Here is a 21,938-nt window from a genome sequence, read left to right on the forward strand (position 1 = left end):
CAGGTGCTCCTTATCACTGTAATACTTTGGATTTCAGGACTGTACTAAGTATTACTGCAGTAAAGCAAAATGGAGAAAATGCATTAATTACAATGCAACAAAGAGGAGAAAGGGAAAGATTCCTGCTTGCTTGTATTTCTGATAGTTCATCTCTTCTCTATATGCAGTGTAGCTTCAGGACTAATTTAGAGAGGGTTGCAAATATATTTGCTTCCTTTAACTTAAGAATCTTTGAATGGTAAGTTGGTAAATGGATCTCCTCTTTCCCAATGACTCATAATAATGTTATTTCAGTCAAATGACAAATACTTGATGAGCAGTGCCTATGTGTCAGGCACCATGCTCCATGAAAGAGAGATTCCAAAATATTTAAGACATTGTTCAATTTCCCAAGGACTTGCAAAAATTCCTAGCAAAATAAAAGTGGTATAAACAAGGAAGTTAAAACTACTTGGAAAATACACAAGTATTTAGACCCAACCGATATCTCAGACAACTCAAATTTCCATTCTTACAAAGTACAGAGTTTCGACTAGAACTGAAAAAAAAAATAGCAGGGCAATAGAAAAATAGTTTAACGAGTTTTTTTGTGTGTGGGTATTACAAACCCATAGAACAACCTTAACCATTTTTTGTTTGTTTGTTTTAAGAGACAGGGTCACTTTCTGTTGCTCAGGCTGGAGTGCAGTGGCTATTCACAGGCATGATCATAGTTCACAGCATCCTTGAACTCCTGGACTCAAGCAATCCTCCCACCAGAGCTTCCAAAATAGCTGGGACTACAGGTGTGCACCATCAGCCTAGCTGTATATTTATTTATACCATTTTCCTATAAAGCTTTAGACGCTTTCAAAAATGCTATATATACTGTTCCAAAGTGGTCGTGAGAGGGATTTTCACAAAGCTCTCCATTTCAATTACTAGTACTTCTTTGGTTCATTCGATACAACCCTACAAAGATAAATGGAGAATGATTGATTTATCTAATCAAAGATCACACCCCAGAAATACATTTCTTTCCTTTCTCTGTAGTATCATTTTCAAAACAATCATTCTTTATTTAAATGTACAACGATATTTTCATTAAAATATTAAAATATAAACCCATGTAAGTCCAGTAAACTTAGGACAAACATTTCCCACAGAGAAACTTTAAGGAATGCTGACAAAATTCTAAGCTTCCAAGTTCCAATTTGATTTGGTAATCTTTTACATTGTATGCTGAAATGTATGAATGTTCCAAATGATCAAATTATTAAAATTTAAAAATCACTCCTATTTCTGTAAATTTAAATCATGTAAGACCTTTGGAAGCACTAGCCATGTGCACAGCCTTTTGACATTAAGTTTGGGGGAAGAATAAGACAAATGTACTAGAAGACTCAATAACAATGCACTACATGTGTGTAGTTCCTTGGAGTTCATGGAGCAAATTCACCTTTAGTCCAGAGTGATGAGCAGTGGTGGCCCCAACAGTTCTGAAAGAGGCAGCACTGAAATTGCAGGCAACAGCCAATCAGGGTCGCCAGGCCAGCGGGCAGCAGTGTTACATGCTGTCCTGGCAAGAAAAGAATTGGAGTTTTGTGGCTGCTGGATTCTAAAAGGGGTGATGACCTGACCTGAGAGGGACGTAAGGTAACATGCATTTTAATTCACAGATGAAGAGTTTTAGATACTAGCTACACGTTTCTTACTGTGTGAAGCACTTTCACTTGCAGTATATGCCATCTGCCTAATATGTGGGACAGTATTGCACTAAGTATAAATAAGCTCAGGACTTGTTTGTTGTTTTTGAGAGGCTGTAACTATCACCTGAAAAAAGAAGAGGAGCAGAATATTTGAATTATCTTTTCTAAATACTAACTGCCCTTCTATATAAATCTAGTCGGTCTTAAAACTTACTTTAATCAGCATACGACTTTGTTCATGTCTACATCAACAATATCACCTAAAACAAGGGTATTTTTAAAGTAATATCATCCTTTAAAAAACAGAAAAACAAGCATACTTAGTTTCTGGAACTACATATTTCACAGTTAATTGTCTTAATTATTCAAATACGAGTGAGCAATGAGTTAGAGCTGTGAGGGCTACACAAATACAAAGGCAGTGCCTGCCCTCAAGGAACTTAGTATTGATAACATATACATTTTATTTTGCAAAGTACTTTGAAGAAATATGGCTAAAAATTTACTCTTTGCCTCAGTAGGCTTTGTAGAGTACATCTCTAAAAAAAAACTTAAGAACTATGTTCACTACTCAACTCTAGTTTTTACTAACAAGACAGCCAGATCAGCATAGAGTAAATATCCCATCAACTTTCCAAGAGAATGGCTGAATACATTCTTTTGTTTTTGTACTTTGAATTATGACTTATTAAAACAAAAGCAACACATTTTCTAATTTGGGAGAAGTTTTGGAGGTTAATCTAGACTATATGCTAATATCATAGAGTCTAAAATAGGATTTTCATCATGAGAAGTCTTCCAAAAAATTGTGGTGTCATTCAGACCAAGGGCTCTGGCCTCTGAGGACCCTCACGACTTATTCTCACACTTTCTGACTATTTTCTAGTGCATGATTACCTCCTCAACCAGACAATAAAGTAAGCAGAGTCTTCAGATTTCACTGGGAAACAACCTTGCACTTGATAAACAGTTATTAATGAAGATATAATATGTTATTCTGATTTTCTCTTTTTTAGGTCAAAAATCTGAAACAATCATTGCATGTATGACTTTCCAGAGAGCCTTACAGTTGTTTTTATAAAAGCAAGAGTTCAACAACAGTTCAGCAACACAGCATCTGCCCACCATCTCCCTGTAGTATTTTTACTGCCAGTATTTCACCACCAGCATTTACAATGATTATAGGCTTAACGAATTCATTAAACTATATTTAAAAAGTCTTTCCAGAATAAAAAAAAAATTGTTGTTGTTTCAAACAACTTGCCCCTTCTTTATCTTCATTCTTTTTATATCTACGGGATGCTGGGTTTTTTTTCTTAATGAAAGTCTATAAAACATATAGATATTTTTTTTCCTTGGGTTATTTTTCATTTCATTTCTTTTTTTTTTTTTTTTTGGCTTTCCTCCTAATGTTTACAAAATGATGAATCAAGGAATAAAGTTTGGGACCTTAAGGCTAGTGAAATATTTAAATTTTCTTCACATTCACTGATTATTTTAAATATGAAAAGAAGAAAGATCATGAAAAAAACTTTACATAATTTATGTGCAGTCATTTATGGTAAATCTATTTGCAGCAAAAACAAGCTCAGAGTAAAATCTGACTTTAGTTACAGAGTTTAGATTTTTCCACATATAGGATTGTCTTCCTATGTAGGCACATAGGCTTTTAAAAGTACTAAAGATGCAGAAAGGAGAGTGAGCACACATTCTGTTTCTCCAGACAGTCTTGTTAATGATGGTTGTGTTCTGTCTCCTCAGTGCCCCCTTTTACTCTACAATGTGCTTTGCTTTGGAGGATAAATTTGTGGTCACCCTGGAGATAAGCCATATAAAAACTGTGTGAAAATAGTGTGATCAATAGCTGAAATACTTCAAACTAAAGACAAATTTTTCAAAAGACTCTCAGAAAAGTTTGAGTTTCAGTGTTGAGCACTTTAATGTGTTAGACAAGTTCAAAAAATTCAGCACTGAATACAGACTAATGAAAACAGGCTCATTTAATTGATTAAAATATGCTTGCTTTCAAGTCATTACTTTCACATAGAGAGGCTTTCAAAGTTTTTAAAGTTAATAATTTTAAAAGAACCCCATTAGAAATGAATCATTTAAAAGGTCAAATTTAGGCTCAGCGCAGTGGCTCACGCCTGTAATTTCAGCACTTTGGGAGGTCGAGGCTGGCAGATCACGAGGTCAGGAGTTTGAGACCAGCCTGGCCAACATAGTGAAACCCTGTCTCTACTAAAAATGCAAAAAATTAGCTGGGTGTGGTGCTGGTCACCTGTAATCCTAGCTCCTTGGGAGGCTGAGGCAGGAGAATCGCTTGAAGCCGGGAGGTGGAGGCTGCAGTGAGCTGAGACCGTACCACTGCACTCTAGACCGGGTGGCAGTGCAAGACTCTGGCTCAAAAAATAAATAAATAAATAAATAAATAAATAAATAAAAGGTTAAATTTAAAAGATATTTGAAAAATTGTTAGATTTTCAGACTCCATCTGTAGTAAAATCAACAGTTGTACTAGAGTCTCAGAAAAAGGAATGACATTTTTTAATCTTAAACGAGGATACTCTGTGTGTGTGTGTGTGTGTATGTGTGTGTGTGCATGTGTACGCACATGCTATAGACTGATTTGGAACACTTCTGAAACCTATTAGTTCCCTTCTAAGAAAAATATTTGCTAAATGCATAAAACAAGATACAAAGTATTATAATGGAAATAAATTACATTGAAATGCAACTATTAAAATATCAAAATATATATATTTTAAAGTTTAGTAAAGTAATATATGAGCGTTTCAGTAACTCATTAAATACTAGTGAGCAGAAGATCTAATAACAATAATAATTACCAAATAGCAATGAGCAAAAATGATATTTTCAGGTTGTGTACAATAGCTATAATGTGATCTGAAAAGTCACAGTACTGTTCCTGCTACTCACATTTGCTTATTACTTTCACAATTGGAGGAAAGGCCATATTTCAGTTAAGAGGTTAGTGAAAATACAGTTGTAATTCTTCCCAACCAAGTTCATGAGCTTTTTGTATTCTATCCTTATCATTACAACACTAAGAAAGCCTAGAAGTCAAACAAGTTCGTTATAGGTGCTCACTTAATAAATCAAATAATTACTCTTTCTTGTAATCAGACTACGAAACTACATTTCCAAAAACAAAAAGCCCACTGAATGCTTTTTTTTCCCTTATCTAATAAAGGTTTTCACTGTAAATTCATCTCAGTTCATTGTGTGGGTGAAAGCAGTCAGATAAAATGTAGTATAGACACTGAATGTATTGAAAGAAAACAAAGTGGGTGCTTTGTAGGATTTTTCTAAAAACCAAACGGAAAAGTCTTGGAAACACAGATGCGACATTTTATCTTAAGCATTGTACCTCTTTATCCTATCACTAATATTTAAAAGCTAAATTATATTTTTGCACAGTTTTTCTTCATTTGCATTTTCTTATTTTAATTTTACAGTGTAATGTATTAATTGACTGTTTACACTTTCTTTTGCAAAACGTTGAATGAAATCCAATAAGCAAGGACACCAAATATGTACATGCACAGCAAGGCCCCTCAGCCACAGCAGCACCACTTCCTGGAACAGACTACAAGTGAAAAATGAGTGGTAATTAAACACAGCTGCTGCCCAAGAGGTAAGGTAGAATCATAGATCATTAGAACCTAAAGGGACTGGAGAAGCCATTTTGTCTAACCCTTCACTTTGCAAATGAGGAATCAGAGACACTGAGTAGTTAGGAGACTTGGTTTGGGCCAAGGGTTGACCCTGGAGAAGCATCAGTGATGTCTGATAGTTAAAGTAACTCTTCTTACCACTTCTCAGGGCGAGTTCTGTTCCTGAGTCTGCTTCTATCCAAGCATAGCTATCAAGATAAGGGGTTACAGTCAACTAGAAATACATCTTATTTATAGATTTTTGCTTCCAAATATGCCAAGTTAGAAGACTTACATGGTTGATCCCATCTCTTGAACAGAAGACTTAAAAGATCAAGAATTTGTTTTGAATACTTTTCAAAGTCTGATTTATTAGCTATGTTATTCTAACCAGTGAAAATCCAATAAAATCATCCCTAATTTTATCTTAATTTTTTAAATGGCTTTTCTTTCTTATTATAAAATGAATCATATATGTTAATTATAACAAAGACAAATGAAGAAGAAAATAAGCAGCCACATCCCAAGATGTAATACTGGTAATATTTTAGCATATTTTTCTAGTTATATATGTATGTATGAATACAGAGCTATATACACATATTATACATTAGTATGATATCACATATAAAATTTTATATTCTGCCTTTTCTCCTAGCATTATACCATGAGAATTTTCCCCACTGAATTAAAATTATTTCCAAAACATCATTAATATGAAAGTCTGTGTCTGGATGTTATTAAAGCAATAACGTTTAAAGACATTACAATATATAAAGTTATTTCATATAATTTCTGATCACTGGATTTTTAGGTTATCACTGGACCATGTAACTCTACTGCAGTAAATTTCTGTAAATCAAAAATATTAAAAATATGTTTATGAGATAGCCTTTAGATAGATTTAAATGCAAATCTAAAATTACTGGAGGAAAATGTATATAATATTCCAGGAAATCAGATAAATGAAAACTCAGAGATACCACTTACTGCTATTAAATGCAGAAGTTTCTAAAAGGTATTGTATCAATAGATTTTGACAGGGCTCTGTAAAGTCACGATGGAACACAGTGCTCATACAATGAAGTAGCAACTGGTGCAAACGTTTAGTGCCTGGCACATCGCAGGAGTACAATAAATATATTTGTTGTGTGAACAAATGGAAATTAATTTGTGAATACGTATCAAGACATCTCAATATAGTTATGCTCCTTAACTGATAATATTATTTAAGGGAATATATACAATATATACACTTAGGTAGTCACTGCAATATTCTTAAAAGACAAAGATTGGTCACAACCAAATGCCTAAGATTCGTATAATGGTTAAGTAAATGATGTAGGTCTATAGAGCCAAGAATCCTTAATTTTCACATTAATTTAAGAACTACACTAAAATCATACATGTGTTGCCTGTAATTCTTAGCTTAAAATGATTGAAATATTTTAAATACTAGCATATTTAATCTCTTGGTGTAATATTTTATTTAATTCTTTTAATGAAATACAGGTTTAGCATCCCTAATCTAAACATCTGAAATTAGAAATAAAGTCTAAAACTTTTTGAGTCCTGATGTTATGCTACGAGTGGAAATTCCACCCACAAGTACTTAACACATATTTTGTTTCATGCACAAAATTATTTAAAATATTGTATAAATTTATCTTTAGGCTGTGCATGTAAGGTGTATATGAAACATAAATGAATTTCATGTTTAGATTTGACTCCCCTCCCCAAGATGTAACATTTTGTATATACAAATATTTCCAAACTGCTGGAAATTCAAACCCTGAAACACTTCTGGTCCCATACACTTTGGAAAAGGGATATTCAACCTGCAACTATTAATTTTAAAATTGAAGAAAACCACCGTGTTTGGAAAAAACCCTGAGAAGGCTAGGCGCAGTGGCTCATGTCTGTAATCCCAGCACTTTGGGAGGCCGAGGTAAGCAGATCATGAGGTGAGGAGTTCAAGACCATCCTGGCTAACACTGTGAAGCCCTGTCTGCCAAAAATACAAATAATTAGCTGGGTGTGGTGGTGGGCACCTGTAGTCCCAGCTGCTTGGGAAACTGAGGCAGGATAATGGTGTGAACCCAGGAGGTGGAGCTTGCAGTGAGAAGAGATTGCATCACTGCACTCCAGCCTGGGCGACAGAGCGAGACCCCATCTCAAAATCAAACAAACGAACGAATAAACAAACAGTAAAACTCTGAGAAGCCCAGATGAATAGATGAAAGAACTATTAATATTGTCTTCCTTCCAAAATACATTCTTATAGTCAATTTCAGAAGTGCCACTCATTTGTTTCTCCTCATATACTATAGAAGATAGGGCCAGAGTTTCCTTTGATAGTGACACCAACAGTGAGAGAAAGTCATGACTTTCTGTTTTCCCAGTTCCATCACTTAGATAACCCTGTTGTTTCTTCTTGCTAATTGTAGCTAGGCTCACTATTGAAAACTGTGTTGAATCTCTTTCCCCTTCTTCACCACCCTGCTGCCTTATACACACACACACAGACACACACACACACACAGACACACACACACAGACTTGGAGAGGTAACCCTTTAACAAACAACAGGAGTCACAATACCTTTATAAGTTCTGAGGGTTCACTTCCTTCTTCCACGACAATTAGTTCAGACCTTCCTTTCCTTTCATTGTAACGAATGCCAGTAGCTACCTGGTTTGCCTTCAGACGTTCATATTTGTTGCATGAGGAACCACACCACTGATAAATTTTCTAAAAGAAAGAGAGAGATCTGTTGACTCTAAGAATATGAGGAAGACATTCAACCTCAGTGTAATACTTTGATTAACTAGGAAAGAAAAAGGAAAATTAAATGACCTGTTGTTAAGGTGTATACATAATTGTTATACTTCACTCTGCATTCTGCTGCTTTCAGGTAGCATTACAAAGTAAGCAGTTTTTAAGCATGGAAAATATAATATATATATCACCTTTCTCTGTGTATATAATCTATAAATTACAATTTATGAAAGTAAACATATGGATAAAATTTGAAATAATAAATATATCACACTTCAGAAAAGAAGTCAAGAATCTGTTAAGATACTCTTGATGATCATAAAATTAATATAACACTTTTGTAAAACTATTCATGTTTTTAAATTGACAAATACATATTGTATATATTTATTGTGTATAACATGATGTTTTGATATATGTATACATTGTGGAATGGCTAAATCAAGATAATTAATATATGTAAAGCAATTTAACAATTCTTATGAAGAGCAATAAAAAGATTGATACTGTCCCAGTAATATCACTATCTGGCACTTACTTTAATAAATAATTCATAAAAGGAGAAAAAAACCACACATATAAGGGTGCTCATTGCTATGTGACTATATTGGTGAGGCCGTGGAAAGGCATTAATTGTTCAAGAATAGGATAATAGTCATATAAATTGTGATACATAGGGAAACTTTGATACTTAACTGTTAAAATTAAACTTTAACATCAAAACATGAAAAAGTAGAAACAGAATAACCAGGTGATATATTGTAGCAATTATATTAGCTACCATTTAGATTAAACTACTATATATTTTGGATTGTAGATTTTAGTGTAGTGTCCAAAAGGTATACAGATACAAATGTAAAATAATAATAAAAAATTATCTCCTCCATTAACATTGTTTAACAAAAGAAAGAAAGAGAAGTTGAATAACAACCAGAACTGGAGGGGCTGTGGGAATGGGCATTATCATCCACTATTTGGGTGGTATAAACTGACACAGGTTTTTTAAGGGTAGTTTAGCATCATTATAAAAAAATTAAGGCCAGGTGCAGTAGCTCACGCCTGTAATCCCAGCACTTTGGGAGGCCAAGGTGGGCAGATCACGAGGTCAGGAGATCAAGACCATCCTGGCTAACATGGTGAAACCCTGTCTCTACTAAAAATACAAAAAATTAGCCAGGTGTGGTGGCAGGTTCCTGTAGTCCCAGGTACTTGGGAGGCTGAGGCAGAAGAATGGCTTGAACCGTTCATGAGGTCACGCCACTGCACTCTAACCTGGGGGACAAAGCGAGACTCTGTCTCAAATAAATAAGTAAATAAATAAATGTGCTTTTAATGTCAAGAAATTCCATTTATAGGAATCTATAATACAGAAATATTCAAACATGAGATATAAAAACAAAAGAAACTGTTGCAGGAAGTCAGGGACCCCGAACGGAGGGACCGACTGGAGCCACAGCAGAGAAACATAAATGTGAAGATTTCATGGGCATTTATCACTTCCCAAATAATACTCTTAAAATTTCTTATGCCTGTCTTACTTTAATCTCTTAATCCTGTTATCTTCCTAAGCTGAAGATGTACGTCACCTCTGGACCACTATAATTGTGTTAACTGTACAAATTGATTGTAAAACATGTGTGTTTGAACAGTATGAAATCAGTGCAGCTTGAAAAAGAACAGAATAACAGCAATTTTTAGGGAACAAGGGAAGACAACCATAAGGTCTGACTGCCTGCAGGGTCAGGCAAAATGAGCCATATTTTCCTTCTTGCAGAGATCCTATAAATGGACGTGCAAATAGGAGAGATATCGTTAAATTCTTTTCCTAGCAAGGAATATAAATATTAAGACCCTAGGAAAGGGTTTCTCCTGGGGGGAGGTCTATAAATGGCCACTCTGGGAGTGTCTATGTTATGCAGTTGAGATAAGTACTGAAGTATGCCCTGGTCTCGTGAACTATCCTCAGGCTTACCAGGATTGGGAAATTCCAGCCTGGCAAATTTTTGGTCAGACTGGTTCTCTGCTTTCGAACCCTGTTTTCTGTTGTTTAAGATGTTTATCAAGACAAAACGTGCACAGCTGAACACAGACCCTTATCAGTAGTTCTGTTTTGCCTTTTGTCCTGTTTCCTCAGAAGCACGTGATCTTTGTTTTCTTTTTGTCCTTTGAAGCATGTGAGCTTTGTGATCTACTCTGTGTTCTTGCACACCCTCCCCTTTTGAAATCCTTAATAAAACTTGCTGGCTTTAAGGCTCAGGTGGGCATCATGGTCCTACTGATATGTGATGTCACCCTCGGAGGCCCAGCTGTAAAATTCCTCTCTTTGTACTCTTTCTCTTTATTTCTCAACAGGCTGACACTTATGAAAAATAGAAATAATCTACTTTGAAATATTGGTGGCGGGTTCCCATGATATCTGGCGCCCAACGTGGGGCTCAAACCCAGCACCCTGAGATTAAGAGTCTCATGCTCTACTGACTTCCCCCGATAAGAAACACAACAAATGGCCATCAATAAGAGGATGGCTAAATAAATGTCATTGCATGAATGCTGTCTACTCCTCTTCAGTAGTTAAAAATTAAGGAAAATGTTTAAATACTGATGTAGAAAATTAGTGAAGGTATATCATCAAGAATACAATAAAGACATAGAATAATATAATTACGTTAAAGTAGAAACAAAAACACAAGCTCTGTCTCTGTGTTTGCACAAAAAAAAGATAAACAGTTTTAAGAGATTCAGAGGGCATGCATATGCAGAAAGAAAGTCTTCAATGTTTACTGTATCTAAGTCAGTGATTTTTTTTGTTTGTTTTTATGTCACATACATTTCTAGGTGCTTATTATGCTGGGGATACACAGATAAATAAGAAAAAACTAGCAAGGAGAGGTGGACAGGTAGAAAAATTGGCTAATACATTTGCACCGTGCTTAGTTTTCACAACATTCCCACGCACATTTCATCTAGTCAGCCATGTAGAGTTGTGGTTAAGTGTGAGGTAAATGGAGCTAGGCTGCCACTCTCTGGGTATTTGATAGTGTGTTTGCAATTTTTCAAAAGAGTAAATAAATTAGAAATAGCACAAGAAAACATTCAGAGAAATGGACTCTTTTCTCTGATTACATTTCCAGCCCAGAGTCATTTCTTCACTCAAAAAATGGTTTACTGAGTGACTAAAATGGGGCAACCTCTCTTGTAGATACTGGAAGCACCATTCTGAACAAAATAGGCTTGCAACAGTCTCTATGACCTCTGCTTAACATTCCTGATTACCTAGTCCACAGTCTTCCTTAAGAATAAAACACGCATTTTAGGAACGCAAAACTTTATAAGAAATAAAATCAAAAGGACTATGTCTAGCAATCTTTTTCTCTCAATAATTGAATGCAGTTATTTTGTATGGTCAAAGGGCATGGTCAAAGGTCAAAGTATAGTAAAACCATATCTAGGAAATACCCACAAAAATAGTAAAACTTTAAATTATTTCTAAAAGAATAGTGCACTTCTACTGTTTCTTTTTAACCTCTTTTCTACATTTGGGCATTGGAATATGAGGCTCACATGTGGAGGTCATTTGAATACCATGACAAAGTTAGCAGTTAGAAAGAGCGAAAATAAAGGACTCCCACTGATCAGTCAGCTCTTAGCCACTGACCATTAAAATCAGATAATGGAGTAGCAAGGTAATTTTTAAAAATACAAAGATGTGAGTTCTATCTTTAGGAAATCTCAGGTGTGTTCTGGGCAGCTGTGTTTATTAAAAGCTCCCCAGGTGATTCTAGCATTCAACCAGTGCACACCAGGTATGATGTACTCTGAGCACGCCACACTTGTTGTGCACGATAGGGAATCTGTAACATCTAATTATCCAATGTAACTCAGCAGACTTTTCTGCTGAGCACAAACTAGTGTTTTTGTTTTGAAAACATTTTACTTATACTTGACTCATGACAGAGAAACATTGACCCTAGAAATCAGAATATTTTTTCCTACATGTATCTTTGTTTTTGTTTTAAATTTTTAATTTCAATAGATTTTTTTGGGAACAGGTGGTATTTATTTAGATGAATAAGTTCTTTAGTGGTGATTTCTGAGATTTTGGTGCTCCCATCACCCGAGCAGTGTACAGTGTACCCAATGTGCAGTCTTTTATCCCTTACCATCCCTCATCCTTTCCCCTGAGTCCCCAGTGTCCAATGTATTATTCTTATGCCTTTGCATCCTTATAGCTTAGCTCCCACATATCAGTGAGAACATATGTTTGGTTTTCCATTCCTGAGTTACTTCACTTAGAATAATAGTCTCCAATTCTATCCAGGGTGCTGTGAATGCCATTATTTCATTCCTCTTTATGGATGAGTAGACTTAAATCTAAGACCTGAAACCATAAAGATTCTAGAAAATAACATTGGAAAAACCTTTCTAGACATTGGCTTAGGCAAAGACTTCATGACTAAGAACCCAAAGCAAATGCAACAAAAACAAAGGTAAATAGATGGTACTTAATTACACTAAAAAGCTTCTTCACAGTAAAAGAAAGAATCAAGAGTTAACATACAATCCACAGAATGGGAGAAAATATTAGCAACTATGCATTTGACAAAGGACTAATATCAAGAACTACAAATAACTCAAACACATCAGCAAGAAACAATCCCATCAAAAAGTGGGCTAAGGACATGAATAGACAGTTCTTAAAAGAAGATATACAAATGGCAACAAACATGAAAAAATGCTCAACTTGACTAATTATCAGAGAAATGCAAATCAAAACCACAATACAATACCACCTCACTCCTGCAAGAATGATCATAATGAAAAAATAAAAAATAATAGATGTTGGTGTGGGTGTGGTGAAAAGGGAATGCTTTTATACTGTTGGTGGGAATGTAAAGTAGTAACGACCACTATGGAAAACAGCGTGGAGACTCCTTAACAAACTAAAAGTAGATCTACTGTTTGACCCAGCAATTCCACTAATAGGTATCTACCCAGAATAAAAGAAGTCATTATATAAAAAAGATACTTGCACACACATGTTTATAGCAGCACAATTTACAATTGCAAGAATATGGGACCAGCTCAAATGCCCATCAATCAATGAGTGGATAAAGAAAATGTGATATATATATATATACACACACACACACACACGTATACACACACACACACACACCATGAAATACAAACTAGTGTTTTGCTCAGATTCGTCTTTCTATCTTATTCCATGATATTTTGCGAGCAATTATTTTCTCTGCAAGTCTGAGAATACAGACTTCTAATAATTATATTTTACATTAAAGTGAAAGATAAGAAGTAGATCAGAATTTAGCTCTTTAGAATTTTTCAGATTTATTAGCAAAGTTTCACAACTAACTTACTTTGTATTTGTATAATCATTTAACAGATGTTTATATTTTTGTTACCTTAGGTGTATAAGTGACCTTTCATCTACTTCAATGAGATTATATAAAATCATAGTAAATTTTATTAGCATCTGTAAAACATTATGGGAGCTTGGTAAAATGTGTTTTAAAGTGAATATAAACTTAATAATTTTACAAACATAATTATTATTTAACATTTAACATAGGATTCTACAATATTTTACGGATCCCAGAATATTTTCTATGATATTACTGTGAGTTGGGAGTTTTATGTGCATATCAATTCAGAGGTAAATTTAGTTATAGAAATATTTCTCACCATTGCTTAGAGACCACAGTTTCTCTAAGTTACTTTACTTTAAAATAGTAAAACTATATCCACGAAATACTCACAAAAATAGTAAAACTTTAAAAGTGAAGTTTTCTTTTTACCTCAAAGGTGACTAAATTACTAAGCAAAGTGGTTACAGAAAACTTCTTATTCAGCATGAAAATGAATGACTTGAGTTTTCTTTTTTATTTTCACCTTATTTTATCCCACCATTTACATACAAGTGACATATTTTCCTATTTAGTAGACTTATTTTCAATGGTTGAGATAAAAAATTTAATAAAATAATAACTTTAATTGTAAATGGCTAAAAGTCAGATTGCCTAACAAGTCATTATTAATTAAAACACTGTTTTTTTTTTCTTTCTATCTCTCTCTCTTGCTTTTTATTTGAGATAGAGTCTGGCTCTGTCACCTAGGCTGGAGTGCAGTGGTGCAGTCTCAGCTCACTGCAGTTTCTGCCTCCAGGTTCAAGCAATCCTCCTGCCTCAGCCTTCTGAGTAGTTGGGACTACAGCTGCGAACTTTTTTTTTTTTTTTTTTGTAGAGATGGGGTTTTACCATGTTGCCCAGGCTGGTCTCGATGTCCTGGGCTCAAGTGATCCACCTGCCTTGGCCTCCCAAAGTGCTGGGATTACAGGCATGAGCCACTGTGCCAGCCTGATAACACCGTTTTTATTTAATCTAATTAAATGTTCATTCAGTGGTGGCAGCAGCACATTAAAACTTGCTTTAAAAACACAATTTTAGTATTTCATCAAATATGAAAATTTATATTCTACCATGTGTGGATAATGTGTTCAGGATATCTCATCTTAACAGAGCTCTACTGTGCTGAAAGAAGTGTGTGTAGTTTTATTAATAAATCGTACTGCCCAACACTTACTCTATTCAGAGGTAGTTAGTTATGACTACTTCACCACTCTGGCACAAGGAAACTTTGTATTCAGTTGGCACCATGCTTGAAAAAACTCTCTTCTATAATTCAACTTACTCTGTTTCCTCCAGGGAGTAGGCTTAAAAAATAAATTCCTTCATAAACTTAAAAAAAGTCTGAATAAATGTGATAGGTAAATACCTATTACTACAACAAAAAGTTTTCACTATAATCTAAGTTATTTTATGTATAATTCTTTAACAGAATTTAATTTAAAAACCATTCATTGACTTGATTTAAGTATGCTAGACACTGAAAATTGTAAAGCAAACAGTTTCGGGGGCAACTATTTCACCATTTAAGATCCCAAGGCATTTAACAACTCAACACTAAATATTATATTTCTTTAGGGAAGTAATGTTAAAAAAAAGCCCTGTAAATATGAAACTATCCATTTGTAAATAATTTGGAATGAAATCCACTTAAATTCTGGCAGAAAGCTGATGGACATGTTGTATACGAACATCCCCTAGCAGAAGTTTGTGAAACTATAATTAACTCTTAATATACAAACTATTAAAGAAAAATAAAATTATTCTGCACAATTGGAAAAGGAAGAAATAAGACTACAAGTACAATCTGTTACTGGCAGTTAGTCTGGTCCACTAGTTACAAGAAATAAGAGCAAGTAAGTGATATTTATAGAAACAACCACACTTGGGGAGGGGAGTCCAATTACTGGTCTCGAAAACCAGAGGTTTCTAAAATTTCTTTAAACTATGTGGTGAGTTAATAAGTGCAGCCAGACATCATTTGAGGACAGAAAATAAGGGTAAAAATAAAACAATGCTCAATGGTGCCCTTGAGGAAAAGCAAGATTTCAGAGGCTGTGTTTAAAGGAGCACCCCAAACAGCCTATGTGATGTTGACTCAACATGAGCAAAGAATTCAGCATAATAAGCTTGCTACTCTTTCGTCCTTTTCTAAGTTATTATTCTAAATACATCTAAAATTTCATTAAAGGAGAACATGAGGCATCTATTCCTGGCATCTATTGGCTTAGTCTTTTCTGTGTTTAGCTTTCCCTTAGATCTAGTTACCCAAATATAGAAATTCATTAAGATGTATCTTTAACCCAGAGGTTCTCTAAGTATAGTTTAAAAATGATGATTTGTGAGATAACTCCAGGAACCTTTTTTATTTTAAAAGTTTAAAATACGACTTAACTTGTTTGAATAAACAAATGTTTCTTTATGCCTATTTTGCTGTCTCCTCAAAACCAACCCAACTCAATATCCTTCAGTGACATATGTATTGAAAGATACTGTGTGTGTTTTTCAAACTACCTCTGAATGAAGGACGCAAGATGAATGGAGTGGTGTGCAGGGCCACTGAAGGCTTGGTGACCAGAAAGGAAGCAACTACATTTGAATTAGGGCAGATCAGTGGTGACAGAGGGAGGAGAAATAAATATTTAGAACGTCTAAGCCTATAGGATTGATTAATAATGCCATTTGGCTGTGCAGTAGAGGGACAGGGAAAAGGAAAATGACTTGGACAATTCTAGCTTGATTGCTGGTAGTGATGCCACTCACCAGGACCAGATGAACAGTTTTGGGAGGGATCTTTGCATAGCACCAGTGAGCACAGGTGAAATTATATTCTCTTACTAGTCAAAGTGTTTGCCAAACCAAAAAAAAAAAAAAAAAAAATGCTTATAGTCATACTTTAACAAAAAGCATTTCTGCCAGCCACCTAAGTTGGTGACTCAACTGCTCAATCATCAAGAATTACTACTTCTTCATGCGTATTGTTACAGGTAGTTACGCAGGCATGCGTGGAGCAGGAGAGGGCTCTCCCCGAACCACTAGGACTGTCAGTTGATGGTTCAGCAATGATCACATTGCCTCTCTAAAAGTGATAAATTGGCAGCTGGCACCAGAAAGAGGGCATTTCCTGATGGTCCACACCTGTTGCACTAAAGTGAACACAGACGTCAGGGAGGCCATTTCCTGATGGTCCCCACCTATTGCACTTAATTGAACACAGACGTCAGGAAGAAGCAACTTCTTGGGGATATGCATGAAGAGACAACATGGTGGAGTATGACCTTCTGGGGACACACCACTGGAAAAAGGAAAAAAGCCTCAGGTGGGCATGTGTATGACTTCCTAGACACACTGCATGTGCCCACCTCCCAAGGGTAAGGAGGGTACTGTACATGCGGGCAGCCCACCCTAAGGGAAGAATCATAGGAAAGGAATCTATAAAGTCCTAGGATCAAAGGAAACACCACACTTGACCTTGGTGCCTGCTTGGGTCTCTTCCAAGCATATGTTCCTTTCCTTTCCTTCCTGTTCTAAGGCCTTTAAAAATAAACTTCCACTCCTGCTCTGAAACTTGTCTTGGTCTCTTTCTCTGCCTTATGTCCCTCAGTCGAATTCTTTCTTCTGAGGAGGTAAGAATTGAGGTTGCTACAGACCCATATGGGTTTGCCACTGGTAATTCGGATACCTTCCACTGGTAACAATACGACCCTGAATTGTCCAGCACCTTTAGACATTTTCTTGAAGTGATTTTCAACATTCAATGTACATTATATTATGGTATCCCGGAGGGAAGGAATCTTAAGAAGTCCCAACACCAAATTCCAAAACTTTAAACTCAGAATCTTCAGGAATCAAGTCAGTTACCAGCATTTAAAAAAACTTTTCCAAATGATTCTAATGTGAAACCATGGCTGAGTATTAAAGCACAAATTGAAATATCTTGAGTTGTCTTTCATAGTGCCTGCTCCTCTTCCCTCAACCATCATCCCTATCCAGCAAGCAGCAGCCAGATGACAATGGTGCCCCTCTTCCATTACCTATTAAAAGCCTGGAATGTTAGGGACAAGCTGCCCCAGACCCCCACCTCTACCCCAATGCAGTTGACCCTTACCGGGAATACTCTGCAGCTGCATTCCTGGACCCTTATCTAGGCGCTATAGCAAGGTCACCAGACTTGCTTACAGCCCTCCAGGCGGCATGGGGGAGGTCATGAGAAACATGGAGAAACCTAAGTTACATCCTCTTGTACATTCCTATATGGTAACCTGGTCACGAGATATGTGGTAATGTTAACTGACAGACAACGCCAGGGTCTCTCTCCCCCATATAAATCCCTCATTCTGTAAGCTCAGTGCTGCTTCCTCTGACTGGTGGAGCAGCTCGGCAGGATAATAAGCTTACTTGCCTGACCCTGGGTCTCTCTCTCATCCTTTCTCTTGGCTAATCTTACGTTTTGGTGCCAAAACCCAGGGAAGGAATAGGCTCTGGCTGGGCGGCCTTAGAGGACTCCCTCTCTCTCTCGACCTCTCTCTCTCCTATCATCCCTTACCCAGCCAATCTCCCCTTCCTGAGCCCGCTGAAGACCCGAAGGATCTCTCAGACTCCCGCACTATTGGTGACCTCATCCACCATCAGATCCTCTGCTTGTCATATGATTACTTGCCTCATTGCAGGCCTTAACAAAGCTGCCCATGGGCTGTAAATTTTGAAAAACTTAAAGTAATTTCCCAAAAGGCAGATGAAAATCCTGCCCAATCCCTTTCCCGCCTTACAGTGGCTCTCCAAAAATATACCCACATTGAACCCGCCTCCTGAGAAGGAACTGTTGTTCTTAAAGCTCATTTTATTTTCCAATCTGCCTCCGACATCTGCCACAAACTTAAAAAGGCTGAAGATGGTCCTCAAACCCCACAACAAGACCTCCTTAACCTGGCTTTCAAAGTCTTTAATAACAGGATGAGCAAAATAAATTAGATAAAGCCCAAAGAGATCGTGCTAAATACCAGCTTCTAGCAGTGGCTATCCGTCAGCCTAGCCATAGTACCCAAGGGCACAAAAGACCCGAGAGCAGCAACCCTCCTGGGCCTTGTTTTAAGTGTGGCAAAGAAGGCCACTGGATGCGGGGATGTCCCAACCAATGAGTGCTGAAGAGCCCTTGCCCAGTCTGCCAGCAGACAGGCCACTGGAAGTCTGACTGTCCTCTCAACAGATGGATAGACAAGCCTGCTTCTCAGAGCCACCAATCCTTCAACAAGACAAAAAGTGAAGAATTGCTTGCACTCCCACAGCTCCTTGGCCTAGCCGCTGAAGACTGATGAGGCCCAGGGTCCCTGGCCCCTGGCCCCCAGCTCCCACTGCCATCACTGCATCGGAGCCCAGGGTAACTCTACTAGTAGCAGGTAAGCCGATCTCTTTATTCATTGATAGTGGGACCACCTACTCAGCTTTGCCTGAGTTCTCAGGACCCACTCATCCCTCTCAAGTCTCAGTTGTGGGTGTTGACAGACTCATCTCACGTCCACTTGCCACCACACCTCTTACTTGTTTCCTGTTTGATGCTGTTTTCTCACACTCTTTCCTTGTCATGCTTCGTTGCCCCACCCCCATTCTAGACTGAGACCTTTCAGCCAAAGTCAAAGCTACTATCACCTTTTCTTGCCCCCCTCAACCAGAGGCCCCTCCTGCTCCTCTCCGCTAGTCTGGCCCCTGACCCCTCTCCCCAGTACCCACTTCCTGCCTCTCTCATTAACCCTTCCACAGCGGCTCACCATGACCCTATCAAAATCCAGTTAAAAGACCCCTCCAAATTTCCCAGTGTTCCTCAGTATCCCATCTCTCTAACCCACCAAAATGGGTTAAAGCTTGTTTAACCCATCACAAACAAGCTCTGCTCACGCAGTCTTCTTAGACCAACACACTCTCCATATAACACGCCTTCCTCCCTGTTAAAAAGTCTGATGGCTCATACCGACTTGTTCACGACCTCCGAGCCATCATTCAGGCTGTCCTCCCTATTCATCCCATAGTCCCTAACCCCTATACACTTCTCTCTCTCGTCCCCGCCAACACCACCCACTACACCAAAACTGACCTGAAGGATGCCTTCTTTACCATTTCCCTACACCCTGATTCCCAAAACCTATTTGCTTTCACCTGGACTGACCCTGACACCCTCCAGTCACTACAACTCACATGGACTGTCCTCCCTCAGGGCTTCAGGGATAGCCCTCACTTCTTCAGACAAGCTCTAGCCAGAGAGCTCACTTCCTTAAACCTGTCTCCCAGTTGTCTTCTTCGATACATGGATGACCTTCTTCTTTGCAGCCCCTCTCTAAAAGACTCTCAAACACACACGGCCGCTACTCTCTTAAACTTTCTTGCTATCAAAGGGTATAGGGTCTCCCCCTCCAAGGCCCAAGTCTCCACCTCCATGGTGACCTACTTAGGAATTCAACTTTCCCCTGGGGCCCAGGCTATGACTCCAGCCGGGGCAGCATTAAAAGAAAATCTACCCCCACCCTCCTACAAAAGTGAAATCCCTTCCTTCCTAGGGCTAGCAGGCTTCTTTAGAATATGGATTTCCAACTTTGCCCTCCTAGCTCATCCCCTCTATGAAGCTGCCAAAGGCTCTCTCAATGAACCCCTAAACCCCTCACATAACATACTCCCCAGCTTCCACAGACTCCAAACTGCTCTTGTCACTGTGTCAGCTCCATCCTTACTTGATATCTCCCAACCTTTCACTCTCCATATCTGCTGAAAGCTGAGGAATAGCCCTCGGTGTCTTAGGACAACAGAAAGGAAATCCTCCTTCCTTTGCCCCTGTAGCTTACCTCTCTAAACAACTAGATAACACAGTCAAAGGGTGGCCAATCTGCCTTAAAGCACTAGAAGCGGTGGCCAGCTTAGCTCTAGAAAGCAGGAAACTAACTTTCAGCCAGAATACCACCGTCCGCAGTTCTCATAATCTACAAGATCTCCTCTCCTCCCGAGCATTAAGCTCCCTTCCTCCTTCCAGGATTCAATTACTCCATGCCCTCTTTATTAAATATCCCAAATTCAGTCTTGCCAGAAGTGCTCCCCTCAACCCAGCATCCTTAGTCCCCGTATCCTCTTCCCCTCCTACTCATTCTTGCACGGATATCCTGGACCACGTACAGCCACATTTCCCAAGCATTTCCTCCGAGTCTCTCACTAACCCCGATGACTAGCTGTTCATAGATGGCTCCTCTTCTGGGCCCACTGGCTCCCCCCAAATTGCTGGATATGCAGTTGCTTCCCATGACCAAGTAATTGAGCCAAGCCCCTACCCTCAGGATCCTCCTCCCAAAAAGCAGAACTCATAGCTCTCACCAGGGTCTTAACCCTTTCCAGAGGCAAACGAGTCAACATTTATACAGACTCCAAATATACCTATCACATTCCTCGTTCCCATGCTGTTATCTGGCAAGAGAGAGGATTCCTTACTGCCAAAGGAACCCCTATCAATAATGGCCCCCTTATTTACCAACTCCTTCAGGCCGCACACTTCCCAGCTAAAGCAGGAGTTATACACTGTCGAGGATATCAAACAAGATCAGATGAAATCTCAAGAGGGACCAGAAAGGCTGATGAGGCAGCTAAAGAAGCCTCCCTTTCTTCTGCCTTTGCCCCCTCCTCCTCGTTACCCCAGCAACCCAACCCAACAACTCTCCCACCAAGAAAGCTTCGCTACTACAGCAAGGAGCCTCCTTTCAAGGGGACTGGATAGTCAAAAATCAAAAGCTCATCCTCCCCCAAGAGCAAACCAAAGAAACTCTGACATCTCCTCACCAATCCTTCCATATCAGTATGCACCCCCATACCTACTCCTTTGCCCTATTTCTCCTCCCCCCATCGATTCACCTCACTAAGAAACATGACCTCAAGCTGTTGTATATGCTCTGTTACTTCCTCCCAAGGCCCTCCACTCTCCCTCCAACCCTACACATCAGCTCAGAGGGGAGGACTGGCGAATAGACTTCACCCACATGCATCCCGTCAAGAGGACAAAATTTAGTCTTACTCTTATAGACACCTTCTCTTGGTGGGTAGAAGCATTTCCTACCTCTTCAGAAAAGGTCACAGAAATCTCCCAAATTCTTGTAATAGAAATCATCCCTAGATTTGGTCTCCCTCACTCCATACAATCAGACCGTGCCCCCTAGCTTCATCTCCCAAATCTCTCAACAGTTTTCTCAGTCCCTTGGCGTCCAGTGGTGTCTCCATATCTGATACTGGCCCCAGTTATCCGCAAAAGTCAAAAGGGCAAATGGGATCCTTACGGCTCAGTTACCCAAACTCACTCTTGAAGTCCAAAAACCATGGACCTCCCTTTTGCTCATAGCACTGGC

At 38.1% G+C, this 21,938-nt stretch overlaps 1 protein-coding gene across 1 annotated transcript in view; it reads right to left on the bottom strand.

The window, feature by feature from the left end:
* The window catches only part of SCIN (scinderin), an 84,024-nt gene that overhangs the window by 42,398 nt on the left and 19,688 nt on the right, over positions 1–21,938 (bottom strand). The window contains exon 4 of the mRNA XM_007982014.3: positions 7,967–8,116. Coding sequence (XP_007980205.1) covers positions 7,967–8,116 — 150 coding nt within the window. The remainder of the gene's footprint in view (positions 1–7,966; positions 8,117–21,938) is intronic.

This window comes from Chlorocebus sabaeus, chromosome 21 (assembly GCF_047675955.1).
Source record: "Chlorocebus sabaeus isolate Y175 chromosome 21, mChlSab1.0.hap1, whole genome shotgun sequence".
Taxonomy (NCBI): Eukaryota; Metazoa; Chordata; class Mammalia; order Primates; family Cercopithecidae; genus Chlorocebus; species Chlorocebus sabaeus.